Source organism: Archocentrus centrarchus, unplaced genomic scaffold, assembly GCF_007364275.1.
Source record: "Archocentrus centrarchus isolate MPI-CPG fArcCen1 unplaced genomic scaffold, fArcCen1 scaffold_30_ctg1, whole genome shotgun sequence".
Taxonomy (NCBI): Eukaryota; Metazoa; Chordata; class Actinopteri; order Cichliformes; family Cichlidae; genus Archocentrus; species Archocentrus centrarchus.
This window is the reverse complement of record NW_022060259.1, coordinates 1,791,752-1,815,461: the sequence shown is the minus strand read 5'-3', so window position 1 is coordinate 1,815,461 and position 23,710 is coordinate 1,791,752. Positions and strand designations below refer to the sequence as shown.

Here is a 23,710-nt window from a genome sequence, read left to right as displayed (position 1 = left end):
TGGCATTCTGTGCTCACACCCATGAGTGTGTGAGCATCATGTCACACTGGTGCCCTGCACAGCAAACACTGTCAGAATCACAGTCTGTGTGGCAGCCCTTGCATAAATGCTGGTGGAGCTAGCCCCCCTGCTCATGGAGCAAGCTGTTGTGAATCACCACCACCTGGAATCTCTCCAGGCTCAACAGGAGAAACAGATAACGGTCCCGGTGGGTTTGCTGTCCTGTTGGGATTGGTGTTGGCGCTGGCTGGCAGCATTCCCCTTTCCAAGATTATGCTTCACAAAATGATTGAGGCAGATGATACTCAGCTATTTTTGGACATGTTCAAGGTGACAGCAAGGCATGTAAGTGGCTAGTGGATGGGTGGGCTGTGTGGCTGCTACCACGGCTTCTGGGGGTGGTCCAGACAGCCATGATGGGCTACTCCCTGGACAATGACCTTTGCTGCTTCTGCAGCTGGGGACTGCTAACTGCCCCTTCACCTTCACCCAGCAGCTGAGGGGCAGTCAGGGTGAGGTACACATCCTGGATCCTGGAGCTCATGGTTGTGGAGCTATATGTAAAGTGGTTGTTGGCAAAGTCCCTCCAGAGGTGTCGCTGTCCAGCAAGGCTGGCCGAGGACCACCTGACTGTGCACTCAGGAAGCTGGTAATCAAGAGTGGGAGAGTACCAGGCCTGTGTTCCAGTAGGGTTGCAAGGAGGTACACACCAGGAGATGGTTCCATCAAAACCTGGCTCAGCCTGGAGCATTTTTGGAAACATAGTCGTGTAATAAATATTTCCATGGGGATGTTCACAGGTGGACATCCTCGTGTTTGAACATGGGCAAACTATGGTTTGCACAGAAGTCCAAAAACTGAACACCACTCAGATTCAGACCAGGCAGACTGTTCTTCCCAATCACGCTCCTCCAGGTTTCATTGTTGTTGCCCACGTGAGTGTTGAAGTCTCCCCATAGGATGATTGAATCATTGGATGGAGCGCCCACCCAGCGACTCCAAGAAGGCTGGGTACTCTGAACTGTCATTTGGCACGTAAGTGTAAATGACCCGTTCCCTGGCTCGAAGGCACAGAGAGGCGACCCACCTGTCCATCGGTAAAAACTTCAACATAGAGGCAGTAAGCTGAGGGGATACAAGGAGACCCACCCCAGCGTGCCCCCTCTCACTGAGGGGATCTCAAGACTGGAACAGAGTCCAGCCCCTCTCCAGGAGAGCTCAACTATATCTAGCCAGTATCTCTCAACCTCACGTGTTAGCTCAGGCTCCTCCCCCACCAGAGAGGTGATGTTCTATTTCCCAATCACCAGCCTTGATAGGGAGATCGGAGTACCAGGGCCTCTGCTTTTGGCTGCTGCTGCACCTGACCCTTATGGTACCTCCTGTAGCTTGTGGGCCTACAGGAGGCCCATCACTCACTTGAGGTGCAGGAATCAAACTCCATCAGAAACTGCTAAATGGTTGTGAAATATTCCATCCGTCCATCCATGAAATATTTCACTTTAACCAAAATGAAGAATCATCAAATTAGCACAAACTTACTGTTGACAAAGATTTGCTCCTCATGTGACAGAATGCTGACCAGGTGAGCTCCATGTAGCCGACACTCCCTCTCTGCAGCGTCCCAGGTCCGACGGTGTGTGAAGTACCTGTAGCAGTGAGACTGGAACTTCTTCCAACCAAAGCCACATGTCTCAGTGTCTGCAGAAAGAGACAAACACAAAATGTCAAAGAACACATCAAATCAGGTGGAAAAATAAACATATTACATAACATATGAACTTCATCTTGACTTCTTGTATCAGTGCAAAATTAAGACTGTGTTATGTAATTTGTGATTATATTCAGTTTCCAGTTTGGTTTCAGGAGACAGACACCCTCTCTACTTTTAGGATTAGGCTTAAAACTATAACTATAGTTAGGGCTGGATCAGGTGGCTCTAAACCCTCCCTTAGTTATGCTGCAATAGGCCTACGCTGCCTACGCTTATTTTGTAAGGGAAAGACCACAATCACATGGCAGATGACACCCCCACCCCCACCCCCCTGAGGATGGGTCTGCTGGAGGTTTCTTCCTGTACAAAGGGAGTATTTCCTTGCAGGGTCTTTCTGCAGGCACAGTATCACCAAAACTGGACTTTTGAAGACTTGAACACCATAGCCATTACTGAGGCTGCAAATGTTAGGCTTGCAATCTGATGTCAACAGCATGAATCTATGGATCCACCCTGCCTGCTGTCCAGAGGGATGTACTACTAAAGATGTTTAACAGGTTTGGGACTTATCCATACATCTTTTGCTTACACACCTAGAGCCAGTGGAGAATCACCAATTCACCCAGCCCCATACATGGACTGTGGGAGGAAGGTGGAGTACACCCATGCAGACACAGGGAGAACCACACATAACAGCCCCAGTCTTGTCACCTTGGTGGTGGTGCTGTAAGGGAACTAGTTGACCTTAAACCCAGAATTGTCAGTGTCACAAAGGTGGCTCTTATTTTAACTGGCTAGATCACCACAGCAACTTATGCTAAACACATAACCTGGTGTGGACCAGTTTAACGTTCCAGAGCTCCAGCTGTTACATCAGAAATGAACAGCACCACAGAAAATGAACAGAGTGGGAAAATAAATAAATAAGTCCAGTTAATATACTCATTTTTCCACTCTGAGTACTATAAATACTAATATAATACTAAATATATAGTGAATTCACAAGATTGAGTTTGTGAAGCATTACTCGCTTGTCTTATTTGCAGCACTGCTGTTAGATTTTTTTTTGTGTTCTTTTTAGATCATACATCAAATCATCAACCATATGTTCCTCTGATAATGACTTACGTGCAGTGCTCAACTGATCAAATTTCTGCAGAAGAGTCAAATGATGTGTTCCTCTTATATGAATGCAAACAGAGCCTGAAGCAGAACGTCTGGGTTAACAGAAAACTGAGAACCACTGTTCTCTGCCTTCCAGCAGCATCCTGCTGAGAGTGGCCATTAGAAGATGCCAGAAAGCAAAAGGTATCTCAAAGCAGTTTCATGAAGATAATTAGTTTAGTGTCTCTTAGTGGCCTTCTGAGTCACTAAATCACAGACTGCAAATAAAACATGATTTAGTGATGCAGTAACATCACCCACTGGTTAGTGAAGTCAAACTGTAAAGCCCTGAGCTCAGCAGTTGCCATCTCGGTGTTTTAAAACCAGATTGAGCAATCAGACTGAATGCTTAACAGTGACTTATCACACAGAAGGCTCAGCCAAAAGCATTCCTACTCCATCCTTCTTTTTGACTCTAATGGAGTCCATAATTTACAAAATGAAGATCCGTGATACATTGGCAACTTGTCCAAGGTATCCCATGCCTTTCACCCTATGACAGCTGGGATGGATGGATGGATGGATGGATGGATGGATGGATGGATGGATGGATGGATGGATGGATGGATGGATGCTGTTGTATCTCAAACTCTCCGCAGATCTCAAACTCATCAAGAGTGTGTTTCAAAGATCACAAAACAAAGGAGTCAAAGGATGTTCTGACAGGCTTCTTTAGAACAGGACTTCTTTTTTCAAATGTGCAGGTAAATAAATGTGTAGAAAAAAAATGTAACGCAATCATGTCAACATGGACCAGAATCTCCAAGAACATTTTCCAACATCTCATTAAGAACTGAGGCTGTTTGAGAACAAGGGGAGGCTCAAGCCAGTATTATTATGCTGTTCCTCATAAAGTACTGAGACTGCAATTTACTATGAATGAATGTGTTTATTCAACCATTTATCCAGTATACTGGGGAAATATTTTGACTTCTCTGCTCGCTAACTGTTCTTCACCCACTCGTTAGGTGTTAATGTGTGGCTATCAAAGTACCCTCTAAAATTAGCTGTACTGTGTTTCCCTGGTTGGCTATCACTGCTTTTTAGTACAGTTCATAGTCTGGAACAAGGTTTTCATATGTTTAAATTGATTATATTGATAAAGTTACCAGTTGATCTGGAGCCAGGCCGTTGTAACAGTGAACCCAACAGCTTTTAATTTTATTTCTCATCAGACTCGTGTGTTCTGGCCAGAGAGAGTGAGAGTGAGGCACGGAGAGAGCTGAGGTCCAGCTGGGGAGTAAAAGCTCCGCACTGAATGAGCTCAGCAACACACAGTTGGACTTGATTAACTCTCACAAACATCAAACATCCAGTTGTCTGCAGATCAACACACACACACACACACACACACACACACACACACACACACACACACACACACACACACACACACACACACACACACACACAGAGCTAATGTACAACACACACACTCAGTTTAATATACAAAGACCTTAAGTCACATAATCAGCCCACTGCTTTGTCAGGCACTGCAAACAATGGCTGTTTTGTATCAGTGGCTTTAGAGTAACACGTGCCAATAAAGTCGTGATGGAAAGTAGCTGTCGAGGTTTTGGGGCAGGAGCCATCATCAGCTCACCTCATTTTAATAATGCCACTGTGCAGCCACCTGGAGGCTCAGGTGAGGTCTATGATGAATGCAGAGCTGTAATCCACAGCTCTCCTTCTGGCAGTTTGAAATGATCAGAGTGGTCAGTTGAGTATGAAACATTATCATCCAGGACACAAAGAGAAGTCTGAAAAGGTCTGAAGCACTATTTAGCAGTATTGATTCGATGCCACACAGCTGCAAAAGCTTTCTGGAGAAACAGCAGAGCAATTATCTGTTTTTCCTCATTCTTTCCACTGGCAAAAAACTGCAAGAGGACAGCTGTGTCCCTGGTTTTTGAACTTTTGCATGTATCAGGAAGGAAAAATAAGAAGTAAATAGCCCATAATTTACATCTACATTATTCATTCATCATTCACATGGATGCACCCTACAAATTGGGAATTGATATAGGTCCAGGGTTTCTATTTATTCACAAATGGAAAACATTCATAGACTGGTGATCTGTACCCTTCCTTTCACCCTATGACAGTTGGGATAGGCTCCATGGATGGATGCATGGATGGATGGATGGATGGATGGATGGATGGATGGATGGATGCATGGATGGATGCATGGATGGATGGATGGATGGAAAACATTCAAGCTCAGACTCTACCGGCCTCAGTTAGCATGTCAAAGGTTAGTGACAGCACAATTAGAAAAACACTGAACAAGTATGGCTTGTTTAGGAGAGCTGCAGGAGAAAGCAACTCCTCTCTGTAAAGAACATAGCAGCACAGCAAAGCTGAATCTGAACAAACCACCAATACTTCTGGAGCAGTGGAGATGTTGGTCCATAATGCACAGCAGCAGGTTTGAAGAAACCAAACTCAGCAGATCAGCACAAACACCTCAGAACAACTGTCAGCACAGAGGTGGAGGGAGGAGGATTTAAGCACCTTGTAGTCACTGAGTGGCCCATGAACTCCTCTGTATACCACAGTATTGTCTGACAGCTAAAGCTTGGACAATGATCCCAAGCACAGCAGCAAATCTACCAGAGAATGACTGAAAAACAAAAGAATGCTGTGGTTGGACTTTAACAAACAAATGCTCAGAAACCTCAAAGAGCTGAAGCAACACTGTAAACAAGAGTTGGCCAACATTACTCCACAATAATGTGAGAGACTGACAAAATCATACAGAAATTATTACTTCAATTTATTGCTGCTAAAAGTAGTTCCACAAGCTACTGACTCATGGGGTGCATTTTAACTTTCTCACATTTTTTTAACTCTTCGCTCTTTGTTAAATAAATAATGGCACAGTGTAATATGCCATGTGTTGTTCATCTGAGGCTATATTTATCAAAATTTAAAACCTGCTGAGGACAAACATTTAAAATACACCCAAAAAAAAATTTGAAAAAGGACTATAGGCAGCAATCAAATAAAAGCATAACTTAGTTAAATAACTGCTTATTATGAATACACAATAATAAGAGAAAGAACAATGTGGCCTCATTCTGAAACCTAACATCTGACTTTTGCTCAAAGAGTAACAGAAAAAACTGTCATTGTTATGGAAAATATTAATCCTCAGAGTCCTCTTGTGCGCCTGGGCCTCGATTATGTGCTGAGTAATGGCAGAAATATTAGGCAAGAGGCTGGAACTCATCTGTTAAAGAGCCAACGCCCAAAGCTGGACCACAGCTGAGGCCAAACACCATTTATTCACCTGTGTGCACTTATGTCAGCGTGTGCACGGCACGTTACTATATGCATGCTGAAATTCCTCTTAAATATTTAATATTATTGAAGGTAAACTTCTAATTAATGTTATATTCACATCAATTGGGTTAGTAATAATAATTCATGCATTATATTAGCCATACCCACAGGGCCAAGAAATAAGACCAGACAGAGTGGAAACAAAATACTGGCTCAAAATACTGGTAAATTATAAATAATTACATAGTTAGTTTTAATTATATGTGTCCTTTGTTTTCAATCCAGTCCACATGTCACCCCTTATTTTTGCCCCCTCCAATGCAGTTGTAATTTAAAGCCCATCAAAACCATGTATTCTCTTTGGTGATTGTTCCTCCTTGTAGCAGTACAAACACAGCATAATGATTTGTGCAAAAATACTTCTGCTGCAAAAGAAAATCAAATATATAGTTGTGTTATTGTATCCAGCTGTGTGCCAGTTTAGCATTTACGATCTCCTCGCTCTGACAGTTTGTGTATAGCAGGGATCCTCAAATCCAGGCCTCGAGGTATCCTGCAGGTTTTAGATGTGTCCCTGATCCAACACACCTGAATCAAATGGCTGAATTACCTCCTCAGTATGCAGTCAAGTTCTCCAGAGTCCTGCTAATGACTTCTATTTTTGACTCAGGTGTGTTGAAGCAGAGACACATCTAAAACCTGCAGGATACCGGACCTCGAGGCCTGGAGTTGAGGATCCCTGGTGTATAGCCTCAATCAGTTCCAGTGTCTTTTCTCTTTTTATTAATGTAACTCTTATGTAACATTTACTAGCTCTACCTCACAGTCAGCAGGATCAGAGGTAACACCACTGAAAACTAGCATTTTGGTGATGTGCTCACTGAGCTCCACAGACTGTCAAACATGTTTCATCTGGATTTTATATGTAAAAAAAAAAAAAAAAACCCAAAAAGCAGCCTGGAGCACTTTATTTTAAAATCAGTTTGAATGAGACTGAAACCAAAGTTAGGAATATATTATTCTATTAGGAATATAAATTGAAATTAAAGAACACTTAGTAAAATAATTTGACATGTTATCCAAAGAAATAAAAATCACCGTCCCACAAATCAGAATTGTTAGGTTGGACATTTGGATTGTAATCAGTGCATGATTTCATGCATACTTTTCTGCCCCTGACCTGTGGAGGGCTCTGTTGCATTCATTTAAAGTGAAGCGCTGTCACAACAGTTCACTACTGCACATCTGTGGGTTCAAATGACTTCAAACGTGATGCCAACGATTCATTAAGGACCCAGTCTTTATGGTAACATTATATTCATAGGATACAAAAGTTGTAACTGAATTAATTTGAATGAACAAATGAAATCTTAGGCCCCTGATTCAGACATTCACAGCCACACAATGCAGCAGCTTCAGTGTTTATACTTGAAAATAATGGCTGTCACAACATATAACCGGGAACTGATTTCCACAGATGAATTATGTTGTAACTTTTTCACTTATTATTTCTGTTTCCTGACCTTGCTCGCAGAGCTCTCCTGTGTAGCTGGGGAGGCAGAGACAGGTGAAGGAGTTGACCCCATCCAGACAGGTGGCTCCGTTCAGACACGGGTTAGAGTGGCACTCGTCGACATCTTCAGACACACAGCACAAACCAGTATGATTATCCACCTGTCAGTGAGGGGTCAGCATGGCTGACTTGGCTCTGTGGGTGTCTGTACCTGTTTCACAGTGCTGCCCGGTGTATCCAGCTGCACACGCACAGAAACTTTGTGTTCCTTTCTTGTAGCATGAGCCACCGTTCTGACACATGGCTGAGCATGGCAGGAGATCTGCATCAAGGGGACAGTAAAAATGGAAAACTATTCAAATCACACCAATAACCAACATCATTAACAGAGATGAGGTGACTGTTTTTATTTAGTGCTACATAAATAAAATTGAACCAAATTTATTTTACAACTATTTATTGTCATAGCAGAGCATCAGTGTTTATAGGAAGACACACTGGGTTTGGAGGGCTGTGTTTATTGGTGGCTCGGCCTTCTCATATTTCAATATTGCAAAATTAAATGTCTGTACAATTGTTGACAGGATACCTCCAATTGCAAACAGGACTGGTTTTTACCCTGTTAGGAATTTTTAATGCAAATAGTTGTCGAAACTCTCCAGCTTCAAGAAAAGTGAGTAATGACAAAGGCTATGGACCCATAAGGAAAAACATTAATGCACTTTTGCTGTGAGCTGCAAACCACATGAGCAAACCTGGAAGCTCAAAATGTTGTTTGGCTCATACGGTAAGTGAGCAATTTTCATTCAAGTGAGTTCTTGCCTTTCACAGTTTGAATCTGATGTAAAATGTATGACCCAAAGACCATAGACTGTTTATAAAACAGGGAAGTGATACTGTTATGTCTTTGGTTGTGAAAGCTGCATTTTGAAGCTGCAATGTTAACATTTTGGCATTATGTTCATTTTTTGGAGCCAGAAGTGACAAGCGGGTGGAGTGCTAAGATTCAGTTCAATTCAATATTATTTATAGAGCGCCATATTACAACATCAGTTGCCTCAAGGCGCTTCATATTCTCTAAAAAAGACCCTACAATAGTACAAAGAAAATCAGATAACCCTCCCCCTGGCCGCTCCATGAGCAAGCATTTGGTGACAGTGGGAAGGAAAAACTCCCTTTTAACAGGAAGAAACCTCCAGCAGAACCAGGCTCAGGGAGGGGCAGTCATCTGCTGTGACTGGTTGGGGCTGAGGGGAGAGAGAAAGGACAAAAGACACACTGTGGAGGAGAGCCAGAGATTAATAATAACTAATGATTAAACACAGAATGGGGTATAAACAGAGTAAAAAGAGGTGAATGAAAAGAAACACTCAGTGCATTATGGGAACCCCCCAGCAGGCTAGGCCTATAGCAGCACAACTAAGGGAGGGTTCAGGGTCACCTGATCCAGCCCTAACTATAAGCTTGATCATAAAGGAAAGTTTTAAGCCTAATCTTAAAAATAGAGAGGGTGTCTGTCTCCTGAATCCAAGCTGGGAGCTGGTTCCACAGAAGAGGGGCCTGAAAGCTGAAGGCTCTGCCTCCCATTCTACTCTGAAGTATCCGAGGAACCACAAGTAAGGCAGCAGTCTGAGAGTGAAGGGGTGATATGGGACTATGAGGTCTTTGAGATAAGATGGTGCCTGATTATTCAAGACCTTGTATGTGAGAAGGAGGATTTTAAATTCTATTGTAGATTTAACAGGGAGCCAATGAAGAGAAGCCAATATGGGAGAAATCTGCTCTCTCTTTCTAGTCCCTGTCAGTACTCTAGCTGCAGCATTTTGGATCAGCTGAAGGCTTTTCAGAAAGCTTTTAGGACAGCCTGATGAATATGAATTACATTTAATATCAATTAAGTAATGAATGCATAAATTAGCTTTTCAGCATCACTCTGAGACAGGATGTTTCTACTTTTAGAGATACTGTGCAAATGCTAAAAAGCGGTCCTACATACAGCACCAGTCAAAAGTTTAGACACACTCACCCATTCATGTGACTGATACTGTGCTTTCATTAAAAATGCTTCTAAATGTAACCATGATGAAGAGGTGGTCCTAGCAGACACCTACTAGCTACAGCTGCCTGTGTCCTCACATCTGTCAGTGAAAGACATCATGTCCCTAAATTTAAGAGGTGGGTTAAGAAAACTCATCCACTGTGCAGCTGTTATGAAGGAGGGAAGCCCGAACAGATCTTTTGTATGAGGCTGGAAGTGTTTTTTGGTGCTATTAAGTTGTAATACTTGATATACAAGGAGAAAATCTCAAAATCTCTTGGAATTTTGACAATGTATAACACAGAGTTTTATTAGCACAAGAGTATATTAGTAACAAAAATGCATGCTATGTTCCTTTTATAACTAAGGTAGATGGCTTAGCGAGGGGTCATTTGGAAGCAGCTGTTGATTCTAGTAACTATCAACATTTCAAGCAGGGAAAACAAGCTGCTGTGCCATTTTCACCACTGTAGCTCTAAACCAAACCAACAACAAAAGAGTTCATGTACCTCTAACATTTACAGTGCTGGCCTCCACCGAATAAACCGAGTCCGAGCTGGTGTCTGGTTGAACTGTGGACACTGTCTGTTCGGGTGTTTGAGGGCGGGACTCCACCAAAACGCGGGCGATCTCTTTATCATAACCTACAAATGTTTCCTCTGGCAAAGCAGTGGCAGCTGGGTCAGGGATCAGAGCCCACTGGGGGACAGATCTGTTTTGGTCAAAGGTATAAAAGGGTGGAGTAGTGGACAGTGTGGTCTGGGTTACGTTCTGCACGGAGCTCGTGGTGGACTGCTCAGCATGTTCTCTGTCAAACTCCGTATGGCTGTCAGAGGAAGCAGAGGCGGGCTCGGCTGTAGCAGCTGGATGCCTCTTATCTCCAAGGGAGGGATGTGTGAAAGGCTTAAGTGTCCTCATTTCTGGCGTTGTGTCCTTTATGTCTGTGGAGGTTTGCTGTCCAAAGGTTACGGCTGCCACAGCTGGTGAAACGGTAACAGTAACACCTCTGAAAAGGCCACCCAGACCACCCTGTACCCCAGAAGTTTCCCCCTCCCCAGAGTCTGTGTCTGTAATGGCATCATCACCTGATGAAACTACAGGCACATCTGTGATTTCTGTACCTGCTGCAGGTGAAATTGGTGGCAGCATGGTGCTAAGACTGGGTGTCTCCGGTGGGTATACATCTTGACCTGAGGCCTCATCTTCTCCAGAGACAGACCCTTCATAGTCCTCAGTCTGAGCCTGTGTAGTTTCCTGTGGCTTTGTGTGTGGGGAGAAAGTCGTAAGCTCTGTCCCTCCAATTTCTGTCTCATCGGTCCTCACGTCTGGCTGGTGTCCTGTAGCTGGGGTGGGCAGAGCGCCATCTGCAGAGGCCTCCTGCATTGTGCCAACCTCGTCATCTGCGGAGTGGCTTGCAGAGCTTTCCATGTCCTCATCAGTGAAGACGACATCAGTTACAGGCGTGGAGACATCAGGAAGGACTGAACTTAGTATCTTTTGAGATGCTGCTGACACGACAGTGTATGGGTTTGTGGTTGTCGTTGCTGTTTGACGTGGTTCTTGAGTTTTGATTCTCCCAGCGTCTGTAAAGACATAAGGACTCACGTCTGCACCTGAGACCGTAACGTCATCTGAGTCTTTAGAATAAATGAATGTATCCCTGGTTTCCTCTGTCATCATCTCTGTGTGGATTTCGATGACACTGTCATCAAAGGGAGTCACGCTTATGCCTTCTTCACTCTCCTGTCCAGGGGTGGCCACCTCAAACTGATCTCCTCTGGCCTCCTCTGGCTGCAGTGGCTTCAATGTTACCTGGATGGATTGAAAAAGCATGATTACTTTAACAAGTGAGGAAGAGCTAGTAGCTCTATTCAGGCCGGTTTAGACTACTTTACATATTTAAAATAAGTGAGAGAATAATCTAACATGGGATTAAACAATAATTATTTAGTAAACTCATTAATCTATAGAAGGTACCTCATGTTTTCCATTGACAAAGCTGACCATTGGTGGGAGATCAATGGGAGATGGCTCGAGGGAGGTGGAGTCCCCACTGCCTCGGACAAATTCACTGGTTATCTGTTTACCGTCAGTGAGCTGGGGAACGAGCGACTGAGAGCCGCCCACAGGCTGGTTCAACAGTTCCAGGATACGATCCACTAAAGACAGATGAGAAACAGCCATTTAAGAGTAACTGGAGCATTTAAATCGTATTATGGCATGAAGTTATGTATAATTAACGGCTTAGACACACAGGCCTAGAAACCAGTCAGTGACCCCAAACAATGGTCACATTATGGTGGTTATGTTCATATAGCCAGCAATTGAGACCATAAACTCATCAGAGGAGTGTTTAGTAAGCGCACAAAAAAGCAGCCGAGGGCAGATTTACCACAGACTTCTATACATCTGCAGATCTTTGGTGACCCTCCTGGCCGTTAGGATGCAGCTTTATAAAAAACAGCCTCTGCTTTATGTGATGATATATTACAGATGCAACAGAACACGCCTTCAACATTTCAACAGCAAACTCAACTTCTGGAAGATGGTACCACTTGGCTATCGGCAACAAAGACATGGGCTCTGTAATGAATGAATGATTATGGGACTCCAGGCAGATAGGGCCTCTCCTATTGTCAACTGCTATTAACCCTTTCCAGGCACAGAATATCCCCAAAGAAAGGGAAAAAAAACTTTGGATAAAGAAGCTGTGCTCTTTGTTTTACTGCTGTAAACCCCACTGCATTTACTGCAGAGCGCTTCATAAAACTCACGTTTATCAGAGGTCATGTTTTTGGTATCGTGTGCGTCATTCTGTCTATAAACACGATGGCTGTGTAAACTGTGTAGCTTTACATCCACAGAGGTCTTCAAGGTCAACTTCATGATTTATTGGTCAAAAAAAAGGGAAAAAAGCTTTATAACTATAAGAAAGTATGTGTCTTAATCCCACTGACTGCAAGTCTTTGGACTGTGGGAGGAAGCCAGGATTCTAAATATCACATTATAATTTGCATCCAAATGTTGTGTCACATTTGACCTCTTCTCCTATTTTTTTTAAAAAAAGATAGACAAAGTACATGATCTGCTGTGGTCTAATCCAGCCTAATCAGAAAAAACAAAAAAACCCCATCTGCCAGTTCTTGGTTATTCTGTTTAATGTAATCCAGCATTGGTGGTAATGCAGCTAATTCAAGTGAATGAAGGGAAAATGAAGTGCAGAATACAGGGATTGTTTGAGAACCTGTTATTTTCAGCAATTCAAGCTGCTCCCTGGAGAAAAGACAATTACAGTCAAGTATTTGTGGTTTGTTGGCGACTCTTTCTTGCAGAAATCCTGATGAGAAAGTTGAATACAAAGCTCTGAAGGGCACGTCATGCAGCAGAGACTAATCACTCCATCAGACCACCACTGTGTCTTTGTGTGTGAGAGAAAGGGAAGTGTTCAGAGGGACTCGGCCGCTCTTGTATTACAGTATTTGCCTTTTCCTGAGGCCCTCCTGCTTTCCCAGTGGAGAATCTGTGATGTGTTTACAGTATGTTTAACTACAAACTGGCTGCACAGCAATGACTGATTTCATCATTTCCACATCTGGCTCTAGAAATAGAGTGTTTGTGTGTGAGAATCTGTCAGCGTATAAAACCAAAGGTGCTTCCTTTTCTATTTCATACATGAACGCCATGCAGCAGCTGTCAACGAGAATCAGGTGGAGCCATTGTCTGCAGCTGAACTTTCTAATGTGTGACATACAGTGACAGTCAAACTGGTACTGTCCATCCAACAGGAGATAGCTGGTTTCAGATTATCACTGTAGGAAAGGATGCTGCTGTGGTATAATGTGCAGTCGGCAGGAGAGATACTTGCAGGATGTAAATTCACTGATATCTGAGCTGTTCTCAGAATGCTGCAAATCAGTGCGATTAGGTTAAAAATCTCTCGATCATCTCTGTTGGACATTTATGTTTACACATGCACCTCTTAGGGATGCGTCTAGAAAAGTTGAGGGTTGTATCCATGTGGCTCTACTGAGACAACAAACAATACAAAATCTGCTGTAAATGATTGTATTTAAGTCCCTGACAGCACAACATAATAAACACAAAGTAATTCACGAAGATAAATGTTCTCACTGAAAGACTGAACTGCTCAGTCAAAACAAAAACACACACACAAAAATGCCTTACGCAAGATTCAGGAGGGCTCATTGCACCACACACTGGTGTAAATATCAGTATGAGTAGTTCATTTCAAATTCAAAGATGTCTAACAAAAGATTATTTGTAAAATATTGACACTCTGGAGGTCTTTAGTGGGGATCCATAGCGGGGTTCAGCACGCTTACGTGCTTGTGGCCAAATGTTTAGTCACTCATCGTGGACATGAAGGTCCTGGTAATTTTGGGCATTTAAAGATTTTTTTAACTGATCTGTTTTTTAGGAAGGAGTGATTGTAACAACTTTAAAAAATACGAATTGGGTGCACAAGTTTGAGTGTATCCACACAGGGTCAAAAGTGTAGATACACACCCACCGATGTTTGGTTAAAGTCCATTAGCAAATTGCACCCCAAGGAGACCCTTTTGAGAGACATCAACAAGCTCCTGCCAAAACTCTGGCTGTAAGTTGGAGCACTCCTCTTGGCAGATTTGGCAGAGGTCATTTAAATTGGTGGGTTTCCTGATACAGGCCTGCTTTTAAGCACAGTCCACACATTTTCAACAGGGTTGAGGTCCGGGCTTTAGGAAGTCCATTCCAGATGCTTAATGGAGCCATTTCTAAACAACTGCTGATTCAAAGATCATCAGTTCAAACAGCTGCATGTCAGTACAAGTTATTCAGATGTGTGACCACTTTGCCAAGGTCTGGAAGAAGACCCAAACTGTGACCCTCAGATGAGAGGAAATGGGTTAGGATGTTCAGGAACAACCCAGGAACCACCAAAGCTCCCATGAAGAACACCACCACCATTGTCCACAGGAAAGCAAGTTTACATTGTCTTGGACTGAGAGGGTGCCAACCAAGACAGAAGTCCCTGATCCAAAATTGACACCGTCAAGCTCGACTAAAATTTGCAACTGTCCTCATGGACACGCCAAATGCCTTCTGGAGTTAAAAGGTTTTATGGTCAGGTGAAACAAACGCTGAGTTATTTGGTCACATGTTTGGAAGAGTAAAGGTGAGGCTTTTAAACAAAGAACAGTGTAACAACTGTCAAGCATGGTGGTGGTACATCGTGCTCTGTTTTGCTGCCAGTGTTACTGGTGCATTGCACAAAGTAGATGGAAAGAATCTCAAATAATTCAAACTTGTACTGCCAGTTCTTGTTTTGTACTCACCTGACTCTGACTGATTCTGTTTTTTCACATTGACAAAGATGAGGTGGAAAGGTGGTTTGGGCGATGCCTTCCCACCTACAGAAGGAGCCAGAGATTTCTCCGGGTCAAATACCGTTGGCGCTCCGATGGTGTGGTCCTCTTTGAAGATAACTGCAGGTTGTTTCCCCTCTGCTGTGGTCCCAGCTGGGATGCCTGGCTCTGGTGTAAAGCTCTCTAAAAGAACAGGATCTGCAGTACCAGGGATTTCCATTGGTAAGGCTTCCACCCATGTTCTGATCCCCTGAACATCATGTGATGTGCTTTCCGGGGTTGTCATTCCATCTTCCTCAGCCCCACCATTGTAGTCATCGCTGCCATCTCCCTCCCTTCTGCCATCACCCCTGTCTGACCCTGCCTGGTCTCCTTCTTTTTGGGTTGTTGAATCTGTAACAGGTTCTGGTCCTTTTGCTTGGATTTCAGCTCGTTCTGGATGTAAGGGTGGTGGAGTGTGGGGCGTGTACGTGGGGGTGTCAGGTTTGTACACATCTGGAATCATCTGGGAGCTCGTGGTAGTAGGCTCTGGTAGCTTAGCTGTAAAAGAGAACAAGAGGTTAAAAAAGTGTCCTGCAAAGAGTTTAACAGGTGAAAACTGCAACTCTGTTAATGAAAAGGCAACAATTTTCCTTACTCATTACAGAAAATAATTACAAAGCACATAAACTAATATAAAGCACAAGAATCATGGCAGACCTTCATATTCATGGAAATAAAGGGTTTTCACCTGCATGCTCACATTCCAGATGTCCAACTGGAATTAAATGCAACACCAATAAGTTTTAAATAGGTATTAGCAAAAATGACATTGTATAAGTGATATATCTTGTTAACAATACTCAAGTAGAAAATAAACCAGATCTGATTTGGAAAATACCACAGAGCACCATCAGTGGGAAACTTTGAGTCTAAAACGGTTTAGCTAAGCAAGTTGATTATATCGAGCACAAAAATGTTTATAGAATGAAATCAGTAAAGTCCATGAGTCATTAAAAAAAGAAACAGGGCAGTTTGGGAAATGTTAATCATGAAGCTGTCAGATGGCAGTTAGAGTACAGCGAGCTATAAAAGGAAATGTAGCAGATTGATTACTGATTTTGGAAACATGAAGTCAGCTGTCGAGAATGAAGCAGTTTCAGTCCTGAAGCACTCAAAAAAAAAAAGCACCACTACTGGAAGCCTGAATGTGTCCAGAAAACCTCAGAAGACCCTCAGGACATAATACAAATAATCTTACTTAGACAAATGCAACCTCAGATAAAGAACAAAGCATGACATATTACACCGTCATTGTTTATTCAAGAGACTCTAAGCCGACATGCAGAAGCAAAAACTAAGTACACCCTCACTGCTTCCACAGGAGTTAGAGTTTGATCAGCAGCCAGGAGCTGCTGATCAGACGCACTTGATTAACTGATCATCAGCAGTGTGAGCACCTCTGTAAAAGCAGAAGCTTTGGCAGTTTGCTGCTCTGGAGCATTCAGGTGTGTGTTTGCAGAAGGCCAAGAAGGAAAAGTATCAACAATCCCATCAATAATTATGATAATGATAATGATGCAGTGTAACATGCCATGTGCTGTTGTTCATCTCAGGTTGTATTTTAGGAGCAGGTAAGAACCAGATCATTTCTTTATGTCCTGATCTGTGAAAAGTCTTTAGAACTGAAAGAGAGAGCACTTTTGACCATGTCTGTAAGCCTGCAGTTAGCTCACAGCGATCAAGCTGTTTGTTTGTTTTTAAGCCAAATCTTTGCTCTGAAAATAATATCCTTCACAATTGTAAACAGAGCATAAGAGTTTTCTTTAAAAGACCTGCTGTGATCCTCAGAAAGATTTATATCTCATTATAATGGAACATATACCATGTGAGAAAAGCTCCTAAGCATACATACAATGCAGTCCTTTGTGTGTGTCTGAGAGCTGAGTTCATATGGTTAGTGTCATGGGAGTAAGCGGCAGGCTTTGGACGTCACATACATAATGCTTTAATAAACGGCATGTAATTGACTCCCCTCCATCCCACCCGGCTGCCTGACAGGGAGACGTATGTTTAGGCAGGAGGGTGTGTGGCTGGCTGGCTTTTGTGAGGTTCTCTTTTTCTCTTTGCGCTTCCTAAATTTACACTTTTCTATTTTATCAATGCTCTCCTCAAGTATGGTGGTACTTTACTGATGCTGGTTATACCCAGTGTAAACCTAACATTTTAAAACAATTTCAGTCCAATTAAGGCTGCAATTAACAACAGTTATTCAGTATTCTGATGATTTGTTTCAGTTTTTTGATTCATTGTTCTGTTAAATGTCAGCAAACTGATCAAATTCCTGATTATAATTTCTCCCAGACCACGATGGTCTTCTGATGTCGTATTAGTCTGCTGCTGTACAAGAATGCTTAAAGTTGTCGTTTGAGAAGCTAAAATAAAATATGTGACATTTTTATGCCAAATTGAAAATCACACAGAGGCCGTTTATCAAAGACAGATGCAGCCAGTGGAGATTCTCAGAGTAAAAACTGCTGTTGTGTTCGATGGGACTTGAAAATAGTGACTGAAACTCACCAGGAAAACATTTATGAGGTCATAAATCAAAGGAGGGGAGCATGATTTTTAATGGACTTCTACACAATCAGGCTTGTTTGCAACCAGAGCTGAACACCACCACTATTACCCTCTACAACCTGGGTAAGAAACATAGAGTAGAAACTAATACCTTTGATGAAAACAACACAGAAAATGATAATATTACGGCAGAGCTGTTGTATTAGAGTCCAGGTTAAGGTTACACAAGTCCTCAGATATTACTGCACTATGTTTATTAAATAAATTTTCACGTTATACTTCTGTACTTCTACTTTCCTCCGACTTCTGTTGCAGGAATACTTGTAAAACTGCATGTTTTTTATTTCTTCTTCTACCAGCGGCGTGCTAAAGGTGTTTATCGCCTGCACACTTGGGCATTAACTGTGTTTGTGTCTGCTCTTTTGCACTGTGACGGAGACCGTGGCTGCACGTTGGGCCCCGCCCAGATATGATGTCATGTGTTTTAGCTTCAGCCATCTGGCTGGGCTGGGGTCTGTCCTCATGCTGTCACTTTGATGTACATCAACTTTCTCGTGCAGTTCTGCCACCATATTTAAGGCCTGGCTAACACATTACACAGGTTTCATGTTCAGAAAGTACCTTTGCATTGCCAGGCAAGTGACTCTTTGAAATTATATATATACAGTGCATCATACTCAGTGTGTCTGATGCCACTGCTTCACACTGCACTGACTGAGCTGGCTGTGCTGCTAAAGGTTTGTGTTTTTTATATGATGATGTTACTTATGGAAGAACTCCCCCTCTTTTCCACTTCCTCCTCCCTCTGTCTGTCTGTCGGAGTTTGGGCAGGGTCCAGCTGTTAAACATTAGGGACCTGTCCTGCTTCTGCTTGATCTGTGTTACAGCGCACATGTTGGGTTTTCCCCCTCGTAAAAAGCATGTCCCACCATAAACACGGCGAGTGAGAGTTTATCCTTCTCTTTGGGTTTGTTCTTTCTTATCCTGCTCTCCACTCTTTATGCTCCGCTGCTTTTAGGTGGATGCACATTGTGCCGTTTGTGCTGCAGCACACCTCAGTGTTTATTTAGTGATCTCGACTTTTGCTGTCATGGTGATGTGGATGTTTGTCAGGGTGGCGAACTCAACAGTGCAGGATTACATACCTGGATTACATACACTTGGTTTCTTTTTTAAAAACCAGTAATATTACAGATTTTCTTATTGCAGACCCCTGTGCTGTGAAACGAGCTCCCAACTTGTTTCACTCTCTGTGTTCGTATGGCACTGCTGGGTTCTGTGGCTCAGGAGGTAGAGCAGGTTGCCTTCTAATCAGAAGGTTGGCGGTTTGATTCCTGCATGCCAAAGCATCCTTGGGTAAGATACTGAACCCCGTGTTGCTCCTGATGTATTCATCAGAGTGTGAGTGTTAGATAGAAAGAACTTAGTGCTTGAGACATGTTGTATACAGCACTTTGAGTGCTCGAGTATATGAAGGTCTATAAAAACACCTTGAGTTGATTGTTGCTGTGTGAATAGAATTGAAAACATGCAGTGTTGAGATCCTGATGATGGTGTAAAGGTGAAACATGCTATTCACCACTTAATATAGAAGAAGACTTGTTTTAAATTGGAGGATCCACCAATCCCAACGTCCCAGATGCTTTGTTACACTCACTGTTTAAAAAGGGGCGGGTGACTGGATGTTCTGTAAGGCTGGATTTGAGAAATTTTAGAGTTAAGATCAATAATATCTGGATCACTGACTTATCTCAGCCTTCATTCACATGGAGCGCACACAGTTTTCCCAGAATCTTGAGAAATTTGTCCAGATAAACAGAAAAAATGTTTATTCTGAGTTTGCTCATGGAGAAAAAAAATAGCTGGTGGTGCTAACACTCCGGCTGGGTGCTGTTAAACCTCGGCAGAAGGAATGAGATTAGGGGAAATGATCTCTGAAACAGATGGAAATCTGACATTTCTGTTTTTTATCAGCGTGAGGGAGGTCATTACCGCCGCCAAGGAAGTCATGTTTTCAGTAGCGTTTGCGTGTCATTCTGCGTGTAAACACAACAGCTCAACGCTTCGAATGAATTCTGGTAAAACGGTGTGGGGGTGTAGAGTGGGGGTCATGCTAACAAGCCATTAAAATTCGCCTGACATCCACCGAGGTCTTCAAGGCCAACTTTATGATTTCCTTGTCAAAAATTGACAAAAAGCCGTTTAATTTAGAAACTATCATTCTTACACTACAACTGTGGCGTGTATTGCCAACATATACAAAGTACCATCTCATATCACCTTTGACCTCTGGCCAAATCACCAAATCTCTCTCAGCTGAATGTAAAAAGTATTTTGGTTTTCAGTGTTGACACCCATTTTTAAGCTGTGGAGTTACAGTAGCAGTCAAAGGTGTGGACACGAGGGTGAGTGTGGTACTGCATGTACCAGCATGTACTCATTACATGCTGCCTGCTGATGATGGTTATTGATCAAACCATTATCAGCAGGCAGCATGTTTCATGTCTGTGGCAGGTTTGTTCTCAAGACTCTTCAGAGAGGAGAATGAAGGTCTGAAAAGAGGTCCTCATCTTTTTCTACCCAGCAGTGTCGTTTTATTTCCTAAACTCCGGTATGAGACCTCCAGTGTGGCTTAGGCTAGGCTTAGGTTTAGGTTTACAGTTAGGCAGTAAAACTACTTGGTTAGGTTTAGAGAACAAAACTACTTGGCTGTGGAGAGAAAAGTGTAAAAATGAACTCTGGTCTCTGGTGTGAGGGCAAAATAACACTCTGTCACTAAAGCCTCCAAGTGCGAGGCCTTTTTTCCCCTTTAAAACTGGAAAATCTCTATTTTGTGTATATGGCACGAATCAGTAGATATGAGGCCGTCTGATGAGAATAAGCAGGGTAAATTATTGTCCAGTTTGTATCAATCTTACCCTTGAAGCAGAACGCTCCGTGCCTGTCAGTGGGGTCTGGGTAACCGGTTTGGTTTTCGTACTTGTAAAGCGTGCGGACCCCCAGCAGGCCTCCTCCACACTGAGGCCGGGGGATGGTGATGGGGTAGCGGGCACTGCCGTCAGACAGCCAGCCATAGTCGCAGCGGTTTAGCCCTGCCCTCCACGCTGCAAACAGCTGACCGGGTGATGCCAACACAGCATCATGCTTTTTGCACTCTTCCCTTGCTTGCTGCCAGGTGAGCTTATTGCTGATGGAGGGAGGATAGAAGACTTCACCTACAGACCGAGGAAACAGATACACAGAGTCAGCTCACAGCTAACTGGTCATTTTTCTCCATATTTTACATTAATGAGATTAGTGTCAATAAAATCATCTCAGGAGGTTTCGTACTAATTCGAAGGTTGGTGGTTCGATCCCTGGCTGCTCCAGTCTGCATGCCAAAGTATCCTTGGGCACGATATTGAACCCCACGTTACTGCTGATGCATTTGTCAGTGTGAATGTTACATAGAGAGCACTTAGGTGTATGAATGTGGGTCTAAATGGGTGAATGAGGCATACTGTTTAAAGAGCTTTGAGTACTCAAGCAGAGCAGAAAAACACTTTATCAGAATCATTTACCAAGACAAATTTAACCAGCAGCTAAATCACTTGAATATGGTGCTACAGCAGTTAGAAACTGGTTGAGGAGTTTGTGGGTGTATTTTTTTAACTTTAAAAAGTGCCCAGCTAAATGCTTCCCATAAATGCTTCCCATGCTAAGCTAAACTAACAGCACCCTCTAACATCCTGTCTTTCCCAAAAATGTCAACCTAAGGACCAGCATGTATTTGTCTCACGTGTATTTACCCTGTAGTTTATCTGCGTAGCAGTATACGTCATATTTCTCTGTGGGGTCACGGATGCCGTAGGTTCTCACACCTGGCCGGCTCATCAGATTACCTGCACAGCCTGGACGGTGCTCTGTGATTGGATATCTGAAAAATAAACAATAATAGTAATGCCAATAGTAGTTGGTTTTTGTAGCTTTGCCTCTGAAGAAACTCTCAGCTTGCTTTTACAGTACGCTTTGGGTCATTATGCATTTGCACTGTGAAGGTTTTGCTATTTCTCTGCTAGGTTTATTTGTTTTTCAGTCTAATGATTCCCTCCTTAAAAAATGAGAGAGAGGAGGAGAGACGGAGAAACATTAGTGAATCAGGAAGTGCAGGTGATCAGTAATGATAAATGGGTTCAAGGTGGGGGTGGGATTCCATCAGGGATCGGCTCTGAGCCCCTTCTTGTTTGCAGTGGTGATGGACAGGCTGACAGATGAGGTCAGGCAGGAGTCTCTGTGGACTATGATGTTATCTGTGGTCTGTAGTGAGAGGAGGGAGCAGGTGGAAGAAAAGGTGGAGGTATGCTCTGGAGAGAAGAGGAATGAAAGGCAGTAGAAACAAGGCAGAATACATGTGTGTGAATGAGAGGGAGACAGGTGGACAGGTGAAGATGCAAGGAGCAGAGGTGATGAAAGTGGATGAGTTTAAATACCTGGGGTCAACCATCCAGAGATATGGGCAGTGCATGAGAGAGGAGAAGAAGAGAGTGCAGGCAGGGTGTAGTGGGTGGAGACGAGTGTCAGGGGTGACAGAAGGATAGCAGCAGCAGTGAAAGGGAAGGTTTAGAAGATGGTGGTGAGACCTGCTGTGATGGATTGGAGACGGTGGCACTGACACAAAGACAGGAGGCCGAGCTGAAGATGTTCAAATCTTCATTGGGAGTGAGCAGGATGGACAGGATGAGTCCATCAGAGGGACAGCTCAGGTTGAGCAGTTTGGAGGCACAGTTAGAGAGGAAAGGCTGAGATGGTTTGGACATGTGCAGAGGAGGGATGGTGGATATACTGGACAGAAGATGTTGAAGATGGAGCTGCCAGGCAGGAGGAAAAGAGGAAGACCTCAGAGGAGGTTCATGGATGTGGATGCAGTGAGGGAGGACATGCAGAGGGTTGGTGTGACAGAGGAGGATGCTGATATTGGCTGAGATGGACGCAGAGGATCCGCTGTGGCGCCCCCTAAAGGGAGCAGGTGGAAGAAGAAGACATCTAATGATGGCTTCCCTCACTTGTGTCGGCATCTCTTTGGACCTCATATTGAGAGTTCCAGTGGAAAGCATTTAGAATCGACTCCAGATATTTTATCTGCTTAATTTGTCACGGCATAATGAGGGAAGTAAAACTTGAGATTAGAGAACACTTGAGACATTCTTATTGCACCAGCATACATTTATGACGTGTTTAAAGAGATTTAGGACTATACCTGACTGACAGGTCTGCAAGCCAGCCTGCGTCACACTGGTCAAGGCCGTCTTCAAAAGCAGCGATCAGCTGTTCAGGTGTAGCAATGGACGCGTCTACAGCGTGGCATGCTGCCACAGCATCAGGAAAGTCCAGACTGTAGCGGCTGGTGTTAGCTCTGTAGTGGAACACCACACCTGCAGGGAGATCATCAACAATCAGGAGAGCGTGGATGCCTTCAAGAGCATTTTATTTGATCAAAAACCCGTCAAACCCCTTATTGAAGGTCCTCAAGATGAACTATTATCATATGCAACTAAAATTACAAATAATCCAAAGTCAAAGGTCTGAAAAAAAATGACAGGAAATCAAAATTAAGTGTAAAAACAAAATTTAAATAAAAGATTTTTAAAAAATCTAAGAAAAATCTTTATAAATATTTTTAAAATGTCATAAAATATAATATAAATCGCAAGAAACAGAAGTAAAACATTAAAAAGTGGTATAAATTAATTTGCACATTTTTACTTATATAAAATCCCTGGGTAAATGTACTTTAAGGTCCTGAATTAGATCCAGGTTTTCAAAAGATGAGCGGAGGTGTTCATCCTGACCTGCACCGCAGCACCAGCCTCTACCGATGCTCCATTTCAGTGACTCCGTCTCTTTGCTGTAATCTCTGCCAAATGAGAAGAGATTACAGCAAAGATTCGGCGATGACAGAAACTGGATCACGCCTCAGATACAAGTCCGCATAGAGAGAAATCCAAACCAGCCAGCTATTTCGGCTGTCATCCTCAGACTATACATAGCTTGTGTCATTAGGTCTGTTTTTTTCAGCAGGGCAGGAGGATCAT

At 43.1% G+C, this 23,710-nt stretch overlaps 1 protein-coding gene across 1 annotated transcript in view; it reads right to left on the bottom strand.

Moving 5' to 3' along the window:
• vcanb (versican b) overlaps positions 1–23,710 on the bottom strand; it is a 35,919-nt gene that overhangs the window by 6,881 nt on the left and 5,328 nt on the right. Inside the window, exons 4-12 of the mRNA XM_030723915.1 lie at positions 22,876–23,050; positions 21,428–21,555; positions 20,558–20,854; positions 15,051–15,620; positions 11,692–11,873; positions 10,224–11,526; positions 7,888–7,998; positions 7,687–7,800; positions 1,543–1,701 (exon numbers count right to left, since the gene is read on the bottom strand). Coding sequence (XP_030579775.1) covers positions 1,543–1,701; positions 7,687–7,800; positions 7,888–7,998; positions 10,224–11,526; positions 11,692–11,873; positions 15,051–15,620; positions 20,558–20,854; positions 21,428–21,555; positions 22,876–23,050 — 3,039 coding nt within the window. The remainder of the gene's footprint in view (positions 1–1,542; positions 1,702–7,686; positions 7,801–7,887; positions 7,999–10,223; positions 11,527–11,691; positions 11,874–15,050; positions 15,621–20,557; positions 20,855–21,427; positions 21,556–22,875; positions 23,051–23,710) is intronic.